The following is a 17018-nucleotide window of genomic DNA, read 5'->3' as shown; positions in this document are numbered from 1 at the left end:
TGTTGGTCTCAGGAATAAAATAACTTCTATTTGATAAAAAAAAAAAAAAACTCTGTAAGTTTATGAAAATAGTAATATACTTTAAAAAATGTTTTCTAAGAATAAGCAAATGGTGTATGTGCACATGTGCGCGTGCACACACACACACACACACACACATAAATCCTCACACAGCATAAGTACCCTTTATCTGAAATGCTTGGGACCAGCATTGTTTCAGAGTTTGGATTTTTTTGGATTTGGGAATATCTGCATTATATATACTTACTGATTTAGTATCCAAAATTTGAAATGCTCCAATGTGCATTTCCTATGAGCATTATGTCAGTGCTCAAAACATTTCAGATTTTACAGCATGTCAGATTTCAGATTTACATATTAGGGATGCTCAACCTGTGTATGTATGTTTTCAGTATGTGTGCATGTGTGTGTGCGTGCATACTAAATGCTTAAGAGGATATTAAAAGTTTAAAAGGACATCAGTTCTGGGCCAGGCACGGTGGCTCACACCTGTAATCCCAGCACTTTGGGCGGCCAAGTTGGGCGGATCACGAGGTCAGGAGTTTTGAGACCAGCCTGGCCAACGCAGTGAAACCCCGTCTCTACTAAAAATACAAAAATTGGCCAGGCAAGGTGGCAAGTGCCTCTAGTCCCAGCTACTTGCGAGGCTGAGGCAGGAGAATCGCTTGAAGCTGGGAGGAAGAGGTTGCAGCAGGTCGAGATCATGGCACTGCACTCCAACCTCGGCAACAGAACAAGACTCTGTCTCAAAAAAGAAACAAACAAAAAAGGATATCAGTTTTGTAATATATTATGATTCCACATGTCATTCTGAAGTATTCCACGCATATTAATACCTTAGAAAATAATAAATTCATTTTTCCTTTAACTAAAGCATGTACTACTGGTTTTAAAAGGTAGTATTTCACATGCATATGGTGCCACCTTGTGGCAGTTGCAAGTCTTTGTGTATCTACATAAAATTATGGTTCGTACAGAAAACCAAACACCGCATGTTCTCACTCATAGGTGGGAACTGAACAATGAGATTACTTGGACTCGGGAAGGGGAACATCACACACCGGGGCCTATTATGGGGAGAGGGGAGGTGGGAGGGGTTGCATTCTGAGTTTTACCTGATGTAAATGATGAGTTGATGGGTGCTGACGAGTTGATGGGTGCAGCACACCAACATGGCACAAGTATACATATGTAACAAACCTGCACATGTACCCTAGAACTTAAAGTATAATAATAATAAAAATTATGGTTCATATTAAATAACTGCCATTTTTTGACAAGTTATGTGTATAGGTTATTGAGTAAAGATCGTTAACATAAAATCAGTTTTTTTTTCCAAAATAACCTTTGAAAAAGAACATTTTTCAGAATGTCTTCAAATGGATATAATTTAAAAGGAGACTAAGTCAGAAACCCTAGATTGTCTGCTAACTATACCACTATCAAGATACTGAATCTTAGACTAACTGTATAGCCATTCTGGACCTCAGTTTCCATATCTTTAAGGTTGTTCAACTAATCATTAATTAAGTCACTTTCATCCTAAAATTTTATTTGATTTTAGCTTTAGAAAATTATGTTTCTGTTTTTAGCACCTTAATATAAAATATAGGCCTGTTTATGACACACTTTATCTCTTTTATTAATGAGTTTGGTTATGCATTTTGCTTGAATTTTCTTCAGAAAAAAGTCTTAATTTATTCTTCTCCCTGTCCAAATAGCCTTCCCCTAAACAATACACATTAAAAAGATTTCATTGAATTATAAAGAAAAGTAAGCTAAAGTAACTGAAAACAAGTTTTGAAACATTCTGTAAAGATAAGTGTGCATGTATTTGATAAGATGTGGTCAATGGCAAATCAAGTTCCCAAAAGTTACTGTGGAAGAAGTTCCTGCAAAGCTTTTAGAATCTTGGGTGTTACTCTGATAAATACCAACTAGCACAAGGTCAGAGTTTGGGCAGCTATTCCTACCATAATGTGGATCAAATACTACCCTGTACTGCAGACGTGGCACCTCAGATTTATCTGAACTACCGCTTCATTCTTCCATTATCAATCATCAACTCAGTCCTTGTTTCAAAATGTCTTTTGCTAAAGTATCTCTTCTTATTCAATCTCTCTGGCATCCATTTATTTCAGACACTCAACTTCCTAGCCCTACATGCTAAAATATCCATCACAGTATCTTGTTTTTTAGAGACTGGTCTAAGAGTTTGCATCAGAATCACTTGGAATGCTTGTTAAAACATGTCCTTCCCTAGACCCAATACCATAGACAAATACTGTCCAATAGAAATATATGAGTAACAGACATAATTTTAAATGTCATGGTAATCACACTGAAAATTAACTAAAAAGAAGCCAGTGAAATCATTTTAATAATATATTTCATGTAATCCAATGCATGTAAAATATTCTTTTAAGATGTAATCAATTAGAAAACATATCAACATAATACTTTATATCCATTAGTTTAGATATCTTTGAAATTTGGTATTTTACACTTGCAGCATGTATCAGTTTGGATCAGCAAACTTCAGGTGCTTCAGTGTGGCCTGAACCAGTTCTAGAGAAGGTGGAATAAAAGCCAGGAATTTACAAAACACACAGGTAATTCTTCTACATGATGGAGTTTGAGGTTACTACCCTAGACTGTCCTGTACACAATCCATTCTACAACTATTACTGAATTAACATTTTTTAAAAAATGCCCTTTAATTATGTCAATCCTAAGAACCCAGAAAACCCTGGTACCCCCTATAAAATCAACACAGATGGGTATTCACAGTTCTCTAAAAGTGACCTCATTCATCCATCCAACCTACGCTTCAATTAGAAAATGTTTTGGATTCTTCCATAAAGCTTTCCTAAGCAAATATTCATTCATTCAACAAACATTTGTTGAAAACCCACTAAATGCCATCATGGATCTTACAGGTGTTAAAAATAAATAAATAAAATAAACATGGAAGTCACAGTTTAGATATACATCAAGGCCAACTGCCCATAACCACATAACTGAAAGCTTAAGTCATCCTGATTTCCCTGAAATGCTCTAATCATAAACACAAAACACAAGCTTTACATTTTTATTAGTGTGATTCTGTGAAATTAAGCCAATCAACTATAGACAAATCAACTTAAACAGCTGTTTGCCCCCCCAAAAAAAATCTTAATGTATAAGAACCAATAATGGAAAAGCTCCAAATGCTTCCTCCTTTATCCTTATAAGCTGTGCCATTACTGCTGAGTGCAAGCTTCTTACCACCCTTCCCACTTGGTTTGAAGTCTCCCAGATTCTGATCTGTACTTTTTCTATGACAATAAACTTTTAGATTCATCCTAATTTTATTTTTGATACAAGAAAACAGATCAGGTATAACATAAATCATTATACAATTTTTTACAATAAAAGAAATGTTCTGAAGTAGCACTATGAATGCTATGAAAATACTTCAGAGAAGTCCTTATACAGTTCTGAAGGGCCAACGAAAATGTCTTTAAGCAAAGTAACACTTAAGAAAGGGTGTGAATATAATTAGTAATCTGAGCAGATAAAGTGAAATTTCTGGGTAGAGAAGGAATGTACATTATGGAAAGCACTAAGGTGGAAAAGAACATGGACGTCCAAGTTATTGAAAGGAGCAGACAGACGAGGAAAGTAATCTGATAGGGGGCTTCCCATGCAGGCAGAAACCAGATAAGTCCAAACTCATGAGCTTCCAATTTTCATTAAAAAAAAAAAAAAAAAGTATAAATATTTAAACCAAAGTAGACTACAAACTCCTCAAAAGACATAGACCATTCCTTCTAAGCCTCATGTCTTATGTCTCCTCATAGGGTACATATATTTAGTACTTCCTCTGTACAAAGAAAAAATTGTAATTATGCCAGTCTTTTAATTTCTAGAATTTCCAGAAGCTAAATTATTTGTAGCTTCAGGTAACTTAAAAACTACAATACCATGAAACTCAAGAAAATCTTCCCGGAAGTGCTGATTTTTAACATCAAGTTCCTTAGAAACGAGAGGCAGTTTTTATGCGGAAAAACATGGGCACCATGTTCTACCAGCGTGATGCCAAAATTCTAGCCTACCCAAGCTCCCAGTGGAAGGCGTGAAGGACATCTAACTCTCTTGCTTCTTACTCCTCACTTTCCCTGACACTGTTCTTCATATCAAGGATTGTGATTTATACACACACAGAGATGAAAGGATTTAAGGAAAAAAAATTTACTGGGTCAAGTCAGCCTGCAACCTATCACACCTATCTCTTACTCTTCAAACTGATCAAAACATGATATACAACACTGTACAGGCAGAATTCTAAGACAGTTCCCCACATTCCTGGCCCCTAGAAAGCACATCTACATAATCCTCTCCCCGGAGTTTGGGTAGGAAAACTACAAATATGAGCAGATATCACTTCTGGGAATAGGTTCATCAAAAGGGAGATGTGACTGGGTCTGACTTAATCACGTGAGCCTTTAAAAGGGGCTGGGGTCTCCCTCAAGTCACAGAGATGGGAAGTGTGAGAAGGCTTGTGGAAGGGCTAGTGACAAACATACAGCTGGCCTCTAGCCAACAGCGGGCGAGACAAAACGGACCTCAGTCCAACAACCCCAAGGAAATTCTGCCAGAGGGCTTAGAAGGAACCCAAACCTCAGATGAGATCCCACTTACAGACCCTTCGATTTCAACCTTGTGTGACTGAGCAAAGCAGTCGTCAATGCCACGTCCAGACTTCTGACCTACAGGACTGAGAAAACGAATAGGTGTTGTTTTGAAGCCACCGATGTGTGGTAATTCCTTATGCAGCAAACGGAAATCTAACAACACTCAAGTATTTCTCTTATAATGTCTGGCAGATACGAAAGTTTTTCAGGCGTCATTTTACAAATATCTTCCTAGGTGCTTTAAGAATAAATTTCTTTCAAAATGGACATGAACATTAATTGTGCAGTATCTCTTTAATAATTCTCACCCTTTTCAATGAAAAGTCATTGAGTTTGGTGAGTCAAGATTCACTGAAAAATTCTTCAATGTTGATGGGCCTCTTTGGTGAGGTGACCTTATTCCTTCCCTGCCCCCTAAGGGTGGGCAGGGTGGACAGAACGCAGCCTGGACTTCCGGATGCAGCCCCCTACCGCCCGACTTGCCTACCCCGCTGGCCTCAGAGGGGTGGCCCTAAGCCCAGGACAGACGTGGACAAAGGGCAGAAAAAAGGATGCAGTTCTCTTTAATCCCTAACCCAATTGCTCGGAAAAAGCCGCGCTCCCACACAGAAAGCGAACCCTCTAAAGCTGTGGGTTGGCTGCCGTGCACGCAGTCGCTTCAGGAATTCCCAAAGCATCTAGCGGAAGTTTAGACCTTTCACTAGGGGTCACATGGGCCAGTTCGGGCGCAGCTGGCAAACAGTTCCTTTCAGTTTGAAAGTATCTTTGAAACTCGGAAACTGTGCTCCTTGGTCTTTCAGTTCATATGCCTAGAGAGCGGCTACTGAAATTGGAATCATCATCTTCTTCCCTCGGCCCCAACTAGTAAACCACGACCAGAAGACATAACCTAACCTACACCTACCGGAGCGTCACACCCGGCAAGCGCGAACAGGTCCACCAACGGGGCCTGCGCAAACCGGCCGCTCCCGCGAGATCGCAGGAAGGCGGAGAGAAAGGGCAGGACCCCGCCGCGTGGGGCGGGGCTTAGAGGCTCGTCGCGCCTGCGCAGAGGACCGGACGACGTGCTGCGTCGTTACTTTTGAAACGCTTGGCGGGGAAGTGCTGTGGGAGCCGCTGTGGTTGCTGTCCGCCGAGTGCAAGTGCGTGCCTTTGTTTGTGTCCCTGGCCATGGCGCTGCAGCTCTCCCGGGAGCAGGGAATCACCCTGCGCGGGAGCGCTGAAATCGTGGCCGAGTTCTTCTGTAAGTCCTCGCGCAGGCCCATATATTGGGGGGAACTGAGTCGTGGCGGCTCAGTGGGCCCACAGCTCGCCCTCTGAGACCGGAGAAGTAATCTGGGGAGCGGCGGCTGCAGGCTGTTCCTCCTGACGCGTTGCTATAACGTGGAGCTGCAGGCCTGCATGCTGCTGGGGCCTACCTCGCGGGGTAGCCTCTTCCAGAGCGTTTCTTCCTTTAAGTGCAGATCCGTCCCACCTCCCACCCCTTACTTTCCAATACAGGACACAGTGTGACTGTGGTGGGCCCCAGTGTAGGTGTGTGTGTGTGTTTTTTTAACTGCGAGAGCACCCTCACCCTCCCACTCTAAGTGATTATTAGGCATGAGGCTGGCGGTAAACAAGACTTTGGGAACCCGTGTTCTCGAACAGGCCAGCTGCACGTTGTAAAGGAACCTGGCAGGATTTGGGAGGGAAAGGGGAAGATACAGGCTTGTCTGGAGCAAAGTGACTATTCAGTCAGTTGCTAACTCGAATGCAACAGCGTATTTTGACATCCTCTAGCCTCATAATCTGAATTTGGATTTGGATTACAATGAAGTGAAATTTGGCAATAGTAGGTTGATACACTTTGCTTTTTTTTTCCTTGGCACGTGAAAACAATTATCTTTTTTACTTAGATGCAAGGATTTTTAATGCCACTTTGTACCTACTCTGCTTTCAGCAAGATACACGTGTGTTCAGTCATTTATAGCTGTATAGCCTAATGAAAATATAGCCACATCTAAATATATTTTATTTTCCAGAGTTATGCAGTGATAATGAATTTTCTGTAACATTTCTTTTGCTTGCAGCATTCGGCATCAACAGCATTTTATATCAGCGTGGCATATATCCATCTGAAACTTTTACTCGAGTGCAGAAATACGGACTCACCTTGCTTGTAACTACTGATCTTGAGCTCATAAAATACCTAAATAATGTGGTGGAACAACTAAAAGGTATTTAATCATTGGAAACAATTTGAGTCTTGCAGATTTTCTAGCATCTCAAGTAGTCATTTTTCCGCTCTGCAAATAGAAGTGTACTCACATCTCAAATATATTTTAAGTTGAGAGGAAGCAAATAATATATAAAATGGAAGAAATCCACTCTTCCCCCACTACATTGTGAGTGGGCTGAATATTTTGATGTTAGAAATCTGATATGGCTGAAAAATAGTCTTCAACTCCCTTAGAAGTGACTTTTGCAGTTAATGTGGCCAAATGGAACAGGTTGGAATTTTACATAATTATAATGGTGTTCACTATCTGAGAAAATATCCACTATATATTCTCAGTATAATGTGTTTTCTGTAACTAATTAGTTTTCTGTAGTCTAGTGTTATCATCAGATTAAGATCAAGGAAATTGGATTCAACCAGATAAACTTCAAAAAAAGAAAAAGGTTAGCTGCTAAATGACAGAACACTCATAGTTTTTTTTGTTTGTTTTGTTTTTCACGTATTTCTGTTTGTCGTTTTCAAAAACTCTGCCAGTGACTCAGTAAGCCTTTTCTGTCTGAACACTCATTTTTCTTTAGTTCGAGAAATTGCTGTATTACCTGTCGGGTGAATACTTGTTCTTCATCTATTTCTTTTTCCTTTCTGGAATTCTTGTTAGTTTCTCTTTCATGTTACCCTCCATTTAGGATTCTTATTTCTAATTTTTCAAATGTTTCTCCCATTTGATCTTCTAAAATTTTCAAAAGTACTACAGTGGCCATCCTTTTTTTTTTTTTTTTTAATTTAGAAATTATTTCTTTTGTTGTCGACCAGAAATGTATCTTTGTTTTACCGTTTTTATTGCATTTTTACTAACCCATTTTTATTATGCCCTTCCGATAATGGCCGTGTGAACTTTTTTAGCTTGATAACTCTCTTTCAAGCTATACTATCCTCTAGATAAACTGTTAACATTGCCTTGCCTTTTATGTGTACAGGAGTGGAATGCCTCAACAACCTGTGGATGTCAGGTCTCAAATTGACAGGCAAGGGAAGATAGCCCTGTTGACATTTTGGCCTGGATATTTCTTTGGTGTGGGTGCTTTTCTGTGTGTTATAGAATGTTTACCAACATCTATGGCCTTTATTCACCAAATGCCAGTGACAAACCACCTTGCTCTGACAACCAGAAGTGTCTCCATAAATTATATTGCCAGATGTGCCCAAGGGGCCAAAATTGCCCTTGGTTGAGAACTTCTGCTGTAGTAGATTGGTATTGTCAAAATAGCAAGATGAGACCTCTTTTGGTGTGGGAATAGACCTCTGTTCTCAAGTGCACACAGGAAAGACATTGATAGGAGTGTCCACCTCTCCCAGAGTTGCATCCAAAATTGGGGGTCAGGAATAAATCATCTGTAGTGATTTGTAGGGCTGCACTGAGATCATTTGGCCTGGAACCTCTAGGCAACTATGGATGTGTGTTTCCATCTTAATTTGCTAGAGAAGCAAGCATTGCCTAAGCCAATGGTTTTTAGATTGTCTCCTTTGAGACTGCATTGAAGCCAATGGTTTTTAGGTTGTCTCCTTTGAGACTGCATTGATGACACTTCACATTATGTGTGTCTAGACCTTCCTATTTAACTTCTCCCTTTCATTTTAGTTAAAGTGGAAAAATTGCTCTTCCCTAGAGGCAAGTTGTTCTGTTTGTTTTTTGTTTGGAGTTTCACTCTGTCACCCAGGCTGGAGTGCAGTGGCGTGATCTCCGCTCACTGCAACCTCTACCTCCCGAGTAGCTGAGATTTTAGGCGCCTGCCACCGTGCCCGGCTAATTTTTGTATTTTTACCAGAGACATGGTTTCACCATCTTGGCCAGGCTAGTCTTGAACTCCTGACCTCGTGATCCACCCACCTCTGTCTCCCAGAGTGCTGGGATTACAGGCGTGAGCCACCACACCCAGCCAGTTGTTTTGTTTTGAATGTCATTTCCTCTAGCCTTTTTTAGGGTCTTGATCCTGTTCTGTCTTATATTTTCGCTTCTGTGTTTTGATTTTAATTATCCCCATTGGTTTCATCTCTCCAGTTTTAAAGGAAGAACAAATTCCCACCCAGTCTCCTCCTTTTCAGAGTGAAACTCATAAAAAGTTGTTGATAGATGCCAGGGATCACAAGGCCCACAGGCCGCATCCAACAGGTGGCCTGTTTTTGCACTGCCCACAAGCTAAGAGTATTTTTACACTTACAGGTTTGTTTAAAAATAAGCAACAGAGACCTTGGTGGACTATATGCCTAAAATATTTACTAATTACTCTGTTTCTTTACAAAAACTTAGCTGACTCCTGAATATGCTGTTTCAATTTCCAAGATTACTTCAAGGCTCAATCTGAGCCCCCGTTCTGTCTTTATAATTTCTCTATAGGTGATCTCTGACCTGTGTATAGCTTCACTAGCAACCTCTGTGTAGTCAACTCACAAACTTATGTCTATCCCAAAGCCTCTTTCTCCAGACTCATATATTCAGCAGCTATATCTTTATGTAGCTATCCCAGAGATGACGTACACTCAAGCATACCAAAAAGTAAATTTAGGATCATCTCCAAAACTGATACTCTTTAATTTTCTCTCTGTCAATGGCTAAACCGTCCAAACAGAAATAAAAGAAACTTGGAAGCTCTCTCTGAAGCATGCTTCTTCCTTACTACTATGACTCAACCCAATAAAGTTTAACCATGAAATCTCTTACATCTACCTACTGCTTCGTCTCTACCAGTTTATCCTCCTACAAGCTTTCATTAACTCTTGCTTGAATTACTGATGGACTAACTAGTGTCTCTAGATCCCCTCTTTAACATCTCCAGTCCACTTTCCATATCACAGCTAGAATGATAGTTTTGAAATACAAGTCTAACTGCTTTACATCCTGCTTCACACACAGTAATGACTTCGCTGGTCTTGAAGTGCATATTTTTTAATTTGATACCAGGCTTTGCGTGGTCTGGCTTCTATTAATCTTGCGAGGATTGCATTGTTTTGTTTTGTTTGTTTGTTTGTTTCTTGATTGCACTTGTAGTGAGCTGCTTCCAGTCTTCTAGTTATGTGCTCTTCCCTTGCTAGTATTTGAGGCCTATATCTTCTTTCCTATCCTTTTGCATATTTAATGCTGTTTATCCCTAGAGCTAAACTCAAACCTTTTCTGACCTCCCTAAGTGGCTCAAATTTTCCTTCTTTTATGCTCTCATTGCATCTTATATCTCTCTTTCATAGCAGCCATAACAATGATAATTTCTCATTTATTGGTGTGATGAGTAGATGAATGCCCATCTCCTACGCTTTTATCTTGGATTAGGATGAAAGTACCACATGTTCAGTATTCTGTCCTCAGCACCAATTACTGTACCTGGTACAGATACTGAGAATTTGAAAACAGAAGTTAGATTATTGATGGTGCAAATTTTCTTGCACGTAGGAGGAGGTCCAAGATAGTGGTAGGAATTTGCTGAGGATAGGGAGTGGGACCTGAGAAGAGAGCTACTTATGATGCAGTGGACCAAGAAAGATGCCTTCCTTTTTATGTGTTGCAGATTGGTTATACAAGTGTTCAGTTCAGAAACTGGTTGTAGTTATCTCAAATATTGAAAGTGGTGAGGTCCTGGAAAGATGGCAGTTTGATATTGAGTGTGACAAGACTGCAAAAGATGACAGGTAAGTAGGAATTACATTATTTCTACTTTGATATATTTTTTTCAAAACTTATTTTTATTACTAATTGAGTTCTAATTATATTGAAATAGTTTTATATAAAATATAGTTTGTTTCTAATTTATATTTTCTAAGATATCCTCAGTCACCTGTGGAAAAGAATTGTGCTCAGTTTAACATATCATTGATTTGTATATATAATATAATTGTAACATATTTGCCTTTAGTCTAAATCAGTAATTTTCAAACAGTATTTATGGTGATATATACAAAACTACACATGATATACTAGATGAACCATTTAATGAATTGTTCTAAGATATTTTTAACTATAAGGAATGATATTAGATTCACACAATTTATGATGTAGCTCTGCTGTACTTCCTTTAATGCCAACTACTTCCTAAGACACTTCATAAATTTCTGAAAGTTCCAGACTCCCTGGAAGAGAAGTGTCTGTCTTTATACTCTAATGTTTAGCATTGTCCTAGGCATGCTTTTCTATAAATTGGGAACCATTTCTTATAGTGAAATGTAGTTTGCTTCTGAAGGCTTTGGTTTATTTTAGGAAATTTTTAGCTTATAAAATAATTTGATATACAATTTAATATTTTATTTGAGAAAATAGGAAATTAGACATTTAGGCATTACTAAAAGTGCCGAAATGATTATACCAATTAAATATTTTAGATATCATTTGTTATTTTATTTCAAGAGATGCTGAAGTTTCCCGAACTTGAAATGATTGGCAGATTTTCTAGTCATCTGATATTAAATGACCTGACACTAAGACCAGCTCTAAAAGATGCCTGGCAGGATAAATGAGGTTATAAGGATGTATGTTGTGCCTACTAGGTTATAGGTCCAAAGGATACTTTCACTCACAGTTTTTACAAACCTCCTTTTTAAAGCACTGCTTATTTGATGTTGAGAGCATTTAATCAAGTAAATAATCTTACCACTATGTTTGAAATAACTTAAAACCTAAAATGAATTAATTGATTTGATTTTTTTGACAGTGCACCTAGAGAAAAGTCTCAGAAAGCTATCCAGGATGAAATCCGTTCAGTGATCAGACAAATAACAGCTACAGTGACATTTCTGCCACTGTTGGAAGTTTCCTGTAAGTATTATACAACTTCTTGTTGAATTAAAATGATTGGCAAAAAGACTAAGCTCCTGCCTTTATCACCCCTTTATTCAATTTTTCTTGTCAGATTTATGTAATATAAATTGAAGGAAAAACGTTATAAAGCAAAATTAATGTATCATAGTCTCCCTTTCCACAGGGAGACCCACAGTGACTACCTGAAACCATGGATAGTATGAACCCTATATGATGTTTTTCTTATGCATACATACCGATGATACAATTTAATATGTAAATTAAGCATAGTAAGAGTTAATAAACTGGAGCAATTATAACAATATGCTGGCATCACTATTCTTGTGCTTTGGGACCTGTTTGTTTGTTTGTTTGTTTGTTTGAGACGGAGTCTACTGTGGGAGTGCAGTAGCGCGATCTCGGCTCACTGCAAGCTCTGCCTCCCGGGTTCACACTATTCTCCCGCCTCAGCATCCCGAGTAGCTGGGACTACAGGCGCCCGCCACCATGCCCAGCTAATTTTTTTTGTATTTTTAATAGAGACGGGGTTTCACTGTGATAACCAGGATGGTCTCGATCTCCTGACCTCGTGATTCGCCTGCCTCGGCCTCCCAAAGTGCTGGGATTACAGGCGTGAGCCACCGCGCCCGGCCTTGGGACCATTATTAAATAAGATAAGGGTTACTTGAACACAATCACTAAATTGCACAGAAATTAGATACAGTATTTTCTTTATTAAGAGAAATGTTCATTGAGCAAAATAAAGTAGTGATTAGAGACCAAACCAAATGACCTTTTCCAGCAGTGAGTTGTTCAAAATAGAAGAGAGGCAACAAGATTAGTTTTACTTTTAGAAAATAATGTACTTTAATGATCTTATCCCCAATTTAGGTTCATTTGATCTGCTGATTTATACAGACAAAGATTTGGTTGTACCTGAAAAATGGGAAGAGTCGGGACCACAGTTTATTACCAATTCTGAGGAAGTCCGCCTTCGTTCATTTACTACTACAATCCACAAAGTAAATAGCATGGTGGCCTACAAAATTCCTGTCAATGACTGAGGATGACGTGAGGAAAATGTAATTGTAATTTTGAAATTTGGTTTTCCTGAAATCAAATCATCTATAGTTAATATGTTTTATTTCATTGGTTAATTTTTACATGACGAAAACCAAAATGATACTTACTGAACTGTGTGTAATTGTTCCTTTTCTTTTTTGGTACCTATTTGACTTACCATGGAGTTAACATCATGAATTTATTGCACACTGTTCAAAAGGAACCAGGAATTTTTTTTGTCAACGTTGTGATGTATATTCCTTTGAAGATAGTAACTGTAGATGGAAAAACTTGTGCTGTAAAGCTAAATGCTTTCCTAAATCAGATATTTTGGTCAAGTAGCTTGACTCAGTGTAGGTAGGGAGATATTTAAGTATAAAATACAGTAAAGGAAGTCTAAATATTCAGAATCTTTGTTGAGGTCCTGAAAGTAACTAATAATCTATAAACAATGAAATATTGCTGTATTAGCTCCTTTTGACCTTCATTTCATGTATAGTTTTCCCTAATGAATCAGTTTCCAAATTTGACTTTAATTTATGTAACTTGAACCTATGAAGCAATGGATATTCGTACTCTTTAATGTTCTGTGATACAGAACTCTTAAAAAATGTTTTTTTGTGTGTGTGTTTTATAAAATCAAGTTTTAAGTGAAAGTGAGGAAATAAAGTTAAGTTTGTTTTAAATTTGTCTTAAAATACTTTGATACTGGTTTGGTGTTGATATAGTTAAATGGTAATTAGAATTGATTCAGCATAGCTATTGAATTCTTGTTCCTATGAAGTTGTAGAACTTAAAGATACAAAGTTGAGTGAGTCTTGAGGTGTCTTCAATCTAATGGATAAACTTTGATCACATCTTATTCATCTCATAGCAATAGACTTAAAGCTATTACTTCATCATTGTGAAAGGATAAATGTCCTTTGGAATTAGTCCAACAATTCTAGTTGAATAAATGTTGATTTTAGTACTTTACTATACTCTTAGCCTTATTATCAGCCTACTTTTCCTTATGTATTTAAATACTATGCTTATTCCTATGCTTTCATTAATACCCTCATCTGGTACATGCTTTCTATCCAGTTCTCGCCTGTTTTTCCAAGATCAGTTTAAGGCAGATTTGTAAAGTCTTCTCTCATCTCTAATCTAAATCTGACCTCATTTTGTAAAAATTCAGTTTATTAATGCTTATTATTAGACACTCTAAGTTCTTTATGTGTATGAAGTAATTGCAGATAGTCTGAATCTGTTCATTCAGAAATTACATATTGAGCAAATACTGTGAATCAATGGCAGTTTCTGGGTTCTCAGTGACAAATTTGTAGACTCTTCATATCTTTATGGAATAAATGGAGCACTGTTATTACCCAGCTAGATGATATCAAGAAAATGGCAAATAAATGCTTCATTTGTGTTTTAACTATGTGAGATGTCAGACAAAATTCTGTGAAATCACTTTTTTTTTTCCCCAAGATGGAGTCTTACTCTGTCGCCCAGGCTGGAGTGCAGTGACGCAGCTCAGCTCACTACAACCTCTGCCTCCCGGATTCTAGCAATTCTGTCTCAGCCTCCCGAGTAGCTGGGATTACAGGCACGTACCACCACGACTGGCTAATTTTTGTATTTTTAGTAGAGAGGGGGTTTCACCATGTTGGCCATGCTAGTCTTGAACTCCTGACCTCATGATCCGCCTGCTTTAACTTCACAAACTACTGGGATTATAGGCGTGAGCCACCACGCCCAGCTGAAATCACATTTTTAAAGGTTGTGTGTATACTCTGGTCATTTCAACTCAGCTACCATTATTAACAGGATTTAATTCTTAGATTTTTGTATCATTTGCATGGTACTGTTTACTCTGAGGTTTCTGGGGAGCTAGTCATGACCAGTCATTTTAACCCTTACAGATTATATAATCAATTAAGAAATACGCATTTGGGGCTGGATGCGGTGGCTCATGCCTGTAATCCCAGCACTTTGGGAGGCTGAGGCAGGTGGATCACGAGGTCAGGAGTTTGAGACCAGCCTGGCCAAGATGGTGAAACCCCGTCTCTACTAAACATACAGAAATTAGCTGAGCATGGTGGCTGGCGCCTGTAATCCCAGCTACTTGGGAGGCTGAGGCAGGAGAATCACTTGAACCCATGAGGCGGAGGTTGCAGTGAGCCAAGATCGTGCCACTGTACTCTAGCCTGGGCAACAGAGCAAGACTATCTCAAAAAATAATAATTAATAATGTGTAAAATACACATTTTGGAGCTGAGTGGGAGCCAAACTATGAGCTTTATTGAGGTGAAGCTAGACTGGAAAAGCTTTGCCGTGTAGCTCCAAGTGGACTGTCCCATCCTCTTTCTAGGCCTTGAGGCTTACCTCAGGAGGAAGACATTTAAACCAACAGCTGAAAGACTTGTGAGTGGTTTCTACACCATGTTAAAGAGAAGGTTCTAAGACAGCATGATGGGTCTCTAGGCCTGGCCTGGACTCTGTCTCAGTGTTGCTTACCATATGTAGAGGGATGAACAGAGGTTAAGCCCATCATGGTCTAAAGTAAAGCCCAGGAGGAATGGAAATATATCTGGCTTTCAGGATCCTTTTCCCAGTGTCATCAGAGAAGTCAAACCTCTGTGAGAATGTTTATGCAGAGGTATAGCAGTCTCATGTATTGGTTGACTTTTGCTGCACCTATCTCATTCTGTTGGAGGGACATTGGTTAGGACTCTGAAAGCCAGCTTTTTCACACTGACCAAAGCAAGTGAAGGCCAAGCCAAACTTTAATGGGATGGGACCAGGAAGTATACTCCTCCCATGGAGGTGGTGGAAAGGGCACCAAGAAGTTTGATGATAGTTATCTAATGGACTAGAGATTGGCAAACTTCTGTAAATGGCCAGGTAGTAAATAGTTTTGCTTTTGAAGGCATATGGTCTCTTGCACCTACTCAAGAGGCTGAAAACAGCCATAGATAATACATAAATGAATGAGCATGAGTGTGTTCCAATAAGAAAAAAACATAGCTGTTTGCTTTGACCCTAGGGTTGTAGTTTGCCAGTCCTGTAATAGATCACAGTTTGCTCTTTGGGTCACAAATATTCAAACCCCTCTCTAGTTCAGAGCATTTGATATTGTAATATTTAAAGCTCACTTGTAAAACATAATTTGTTGACTCCATCCATAGTATCTCAAACAGAATGTCTCTCCCAAATATACCTAAATTCCATATTCTCCAAAGCACAACTAACTATTTTCTTGACATACTTCCTAACACACCCCACAGTTCACAATTTGATCTGAAAACATGTTAAGGGAGGCTTTTTGGCATGTGATGCCATAAAAAGAGAGGTATGGGCTCTCCTTTAAATAGAGGTATGGACTCTTTATCCTATTGTGAGTCTCATAAAAAGAGACCCTTTTTATCATTTTTTCACTATATGGACACGGATGCCGAAAAATGCTTTTGTTAGTATAATGCACTAACTTTTCTTATGTTCATTAACCTATATATTTTAGCATATAGATTCAAAGATTATTAGCACAATAAGGTAGATAACTTCATAGACCATTTCTTCATCTTATTTTCATTTAGTATGTAAAATTTATCTAAAATTTACATGAAAGATCAGAATAGCTATGTAATGCCACATTGTAACTCTTATATTTTCCACCAGATGTCACTAATGCTGTAATATTCAAATTAAGATGACTTACTTTTGGTTCTAAAGGCTATAAGGTTATTGGAAAAGCAATGTTACGCATAACATTGGAATTTCTGGCTGCAAATATATAAATACAGGAGGGGAATAAACACAGCGTTTATTATTTACTCATTACTTTATGTTAATTTTTATTTAATTCTGATGCTTTTGTGTACAAGTAAAACTGGGGTCAATGGGCACACAAATTGTGTCATGGTTTTTGAAGTTTAATGGTCTCTTCTATCCCTGGCCAAGGAAGTATGCAAATTATGTTGTGGTTTTTGAAGTTTAGATGATCTCTTCCTTCTATCCCTGGCCAAGGAAGTTCATCCTGACTCCCCAACAAGCATAACAAAAGGATTGTTTCATCACCTTTTTCCTCTTACCCTTTACATCCTTTTAGCAATAAAGTGTTCAGAACAAACTGGCTTTCCTTTGCTGTGCTTTGCAAAACTTGTTCATGTTTTATTGGGTGACTTTGTATTTACACTTTCCTCAGATAGTCTGTTGTCAGATGACTGACCAATGACTGAGAGGAACCAAATACAGATGATTTTATCCTATGCCTAAT

At 38.5% G+C, this 17018-nt stretch overlaps 1 protein-coding gene and 1 long non-coding RNA gene across 2 annotated transcripts in view; one reads left to right on the top strand and one right to left on the bottom strand.

The window, feature by feature from the left end:
* Positions 1-5636, bottom strand: part of LOC115894535 — a 161883-nt gene extending 156247 nt beyond the window's left edge. Inside the window, exons 1-2 of the long non-coding RNA XR_004054639.1 lie at positions 5602-5636; positions 4709-4780 (exon numbers count right to left, since the gene is read on the bottom strand). This is a non-coding gene — a long non-coding RNA (uncharacterized LOC115894535). The remainder of the gene's footprint in view (positions 1-4708; positions 4781-5601) is intronic.
* A 116-nt stretch (positions 5637-5752) lies between these two features.
* On the top strand, positions 5753-13455 carry MAD2L1 (mitotic arrest deficient 2 like 1). The gene is made up of 5 exons (XM_010364870.2): positions 5753-5940; positions 6767-6913; positions 10473-10593; positions 11610-11713; positions 12587-13455. The coding sequence occupies exons 1-5, from the start codon at positions 5868-5870 to the stop codon at positions 12757-12759; spliced, it is 618 nt and encodes a 205-aa protein (XP_010363172.1). The 5' UTR covers positions 5753-5867; the 3' UTR covers positions 12760-13455.
* Positions 13456-17018: the final 3563 nt, after the last annotated feature.

Source organism: Rhinopithecus roxellana, chromosome 2 (genome assembly GCF_007565055.1).
Source record: "Rhinopithecus roxellana isolate Shanxi Qingling chromosome 2, ASM756505v1, whole genome shotgun sequence".
Lineage (NCBI taxonomy): Eukaryota > Metazoa > Chordata > Mammalia > Primates > Cercopithecidae > Rhinopithecus > Rhinopithecus roxellana.
This window is presented reverse-complemented; position numbering and strand designations above follow the sequence as displayed.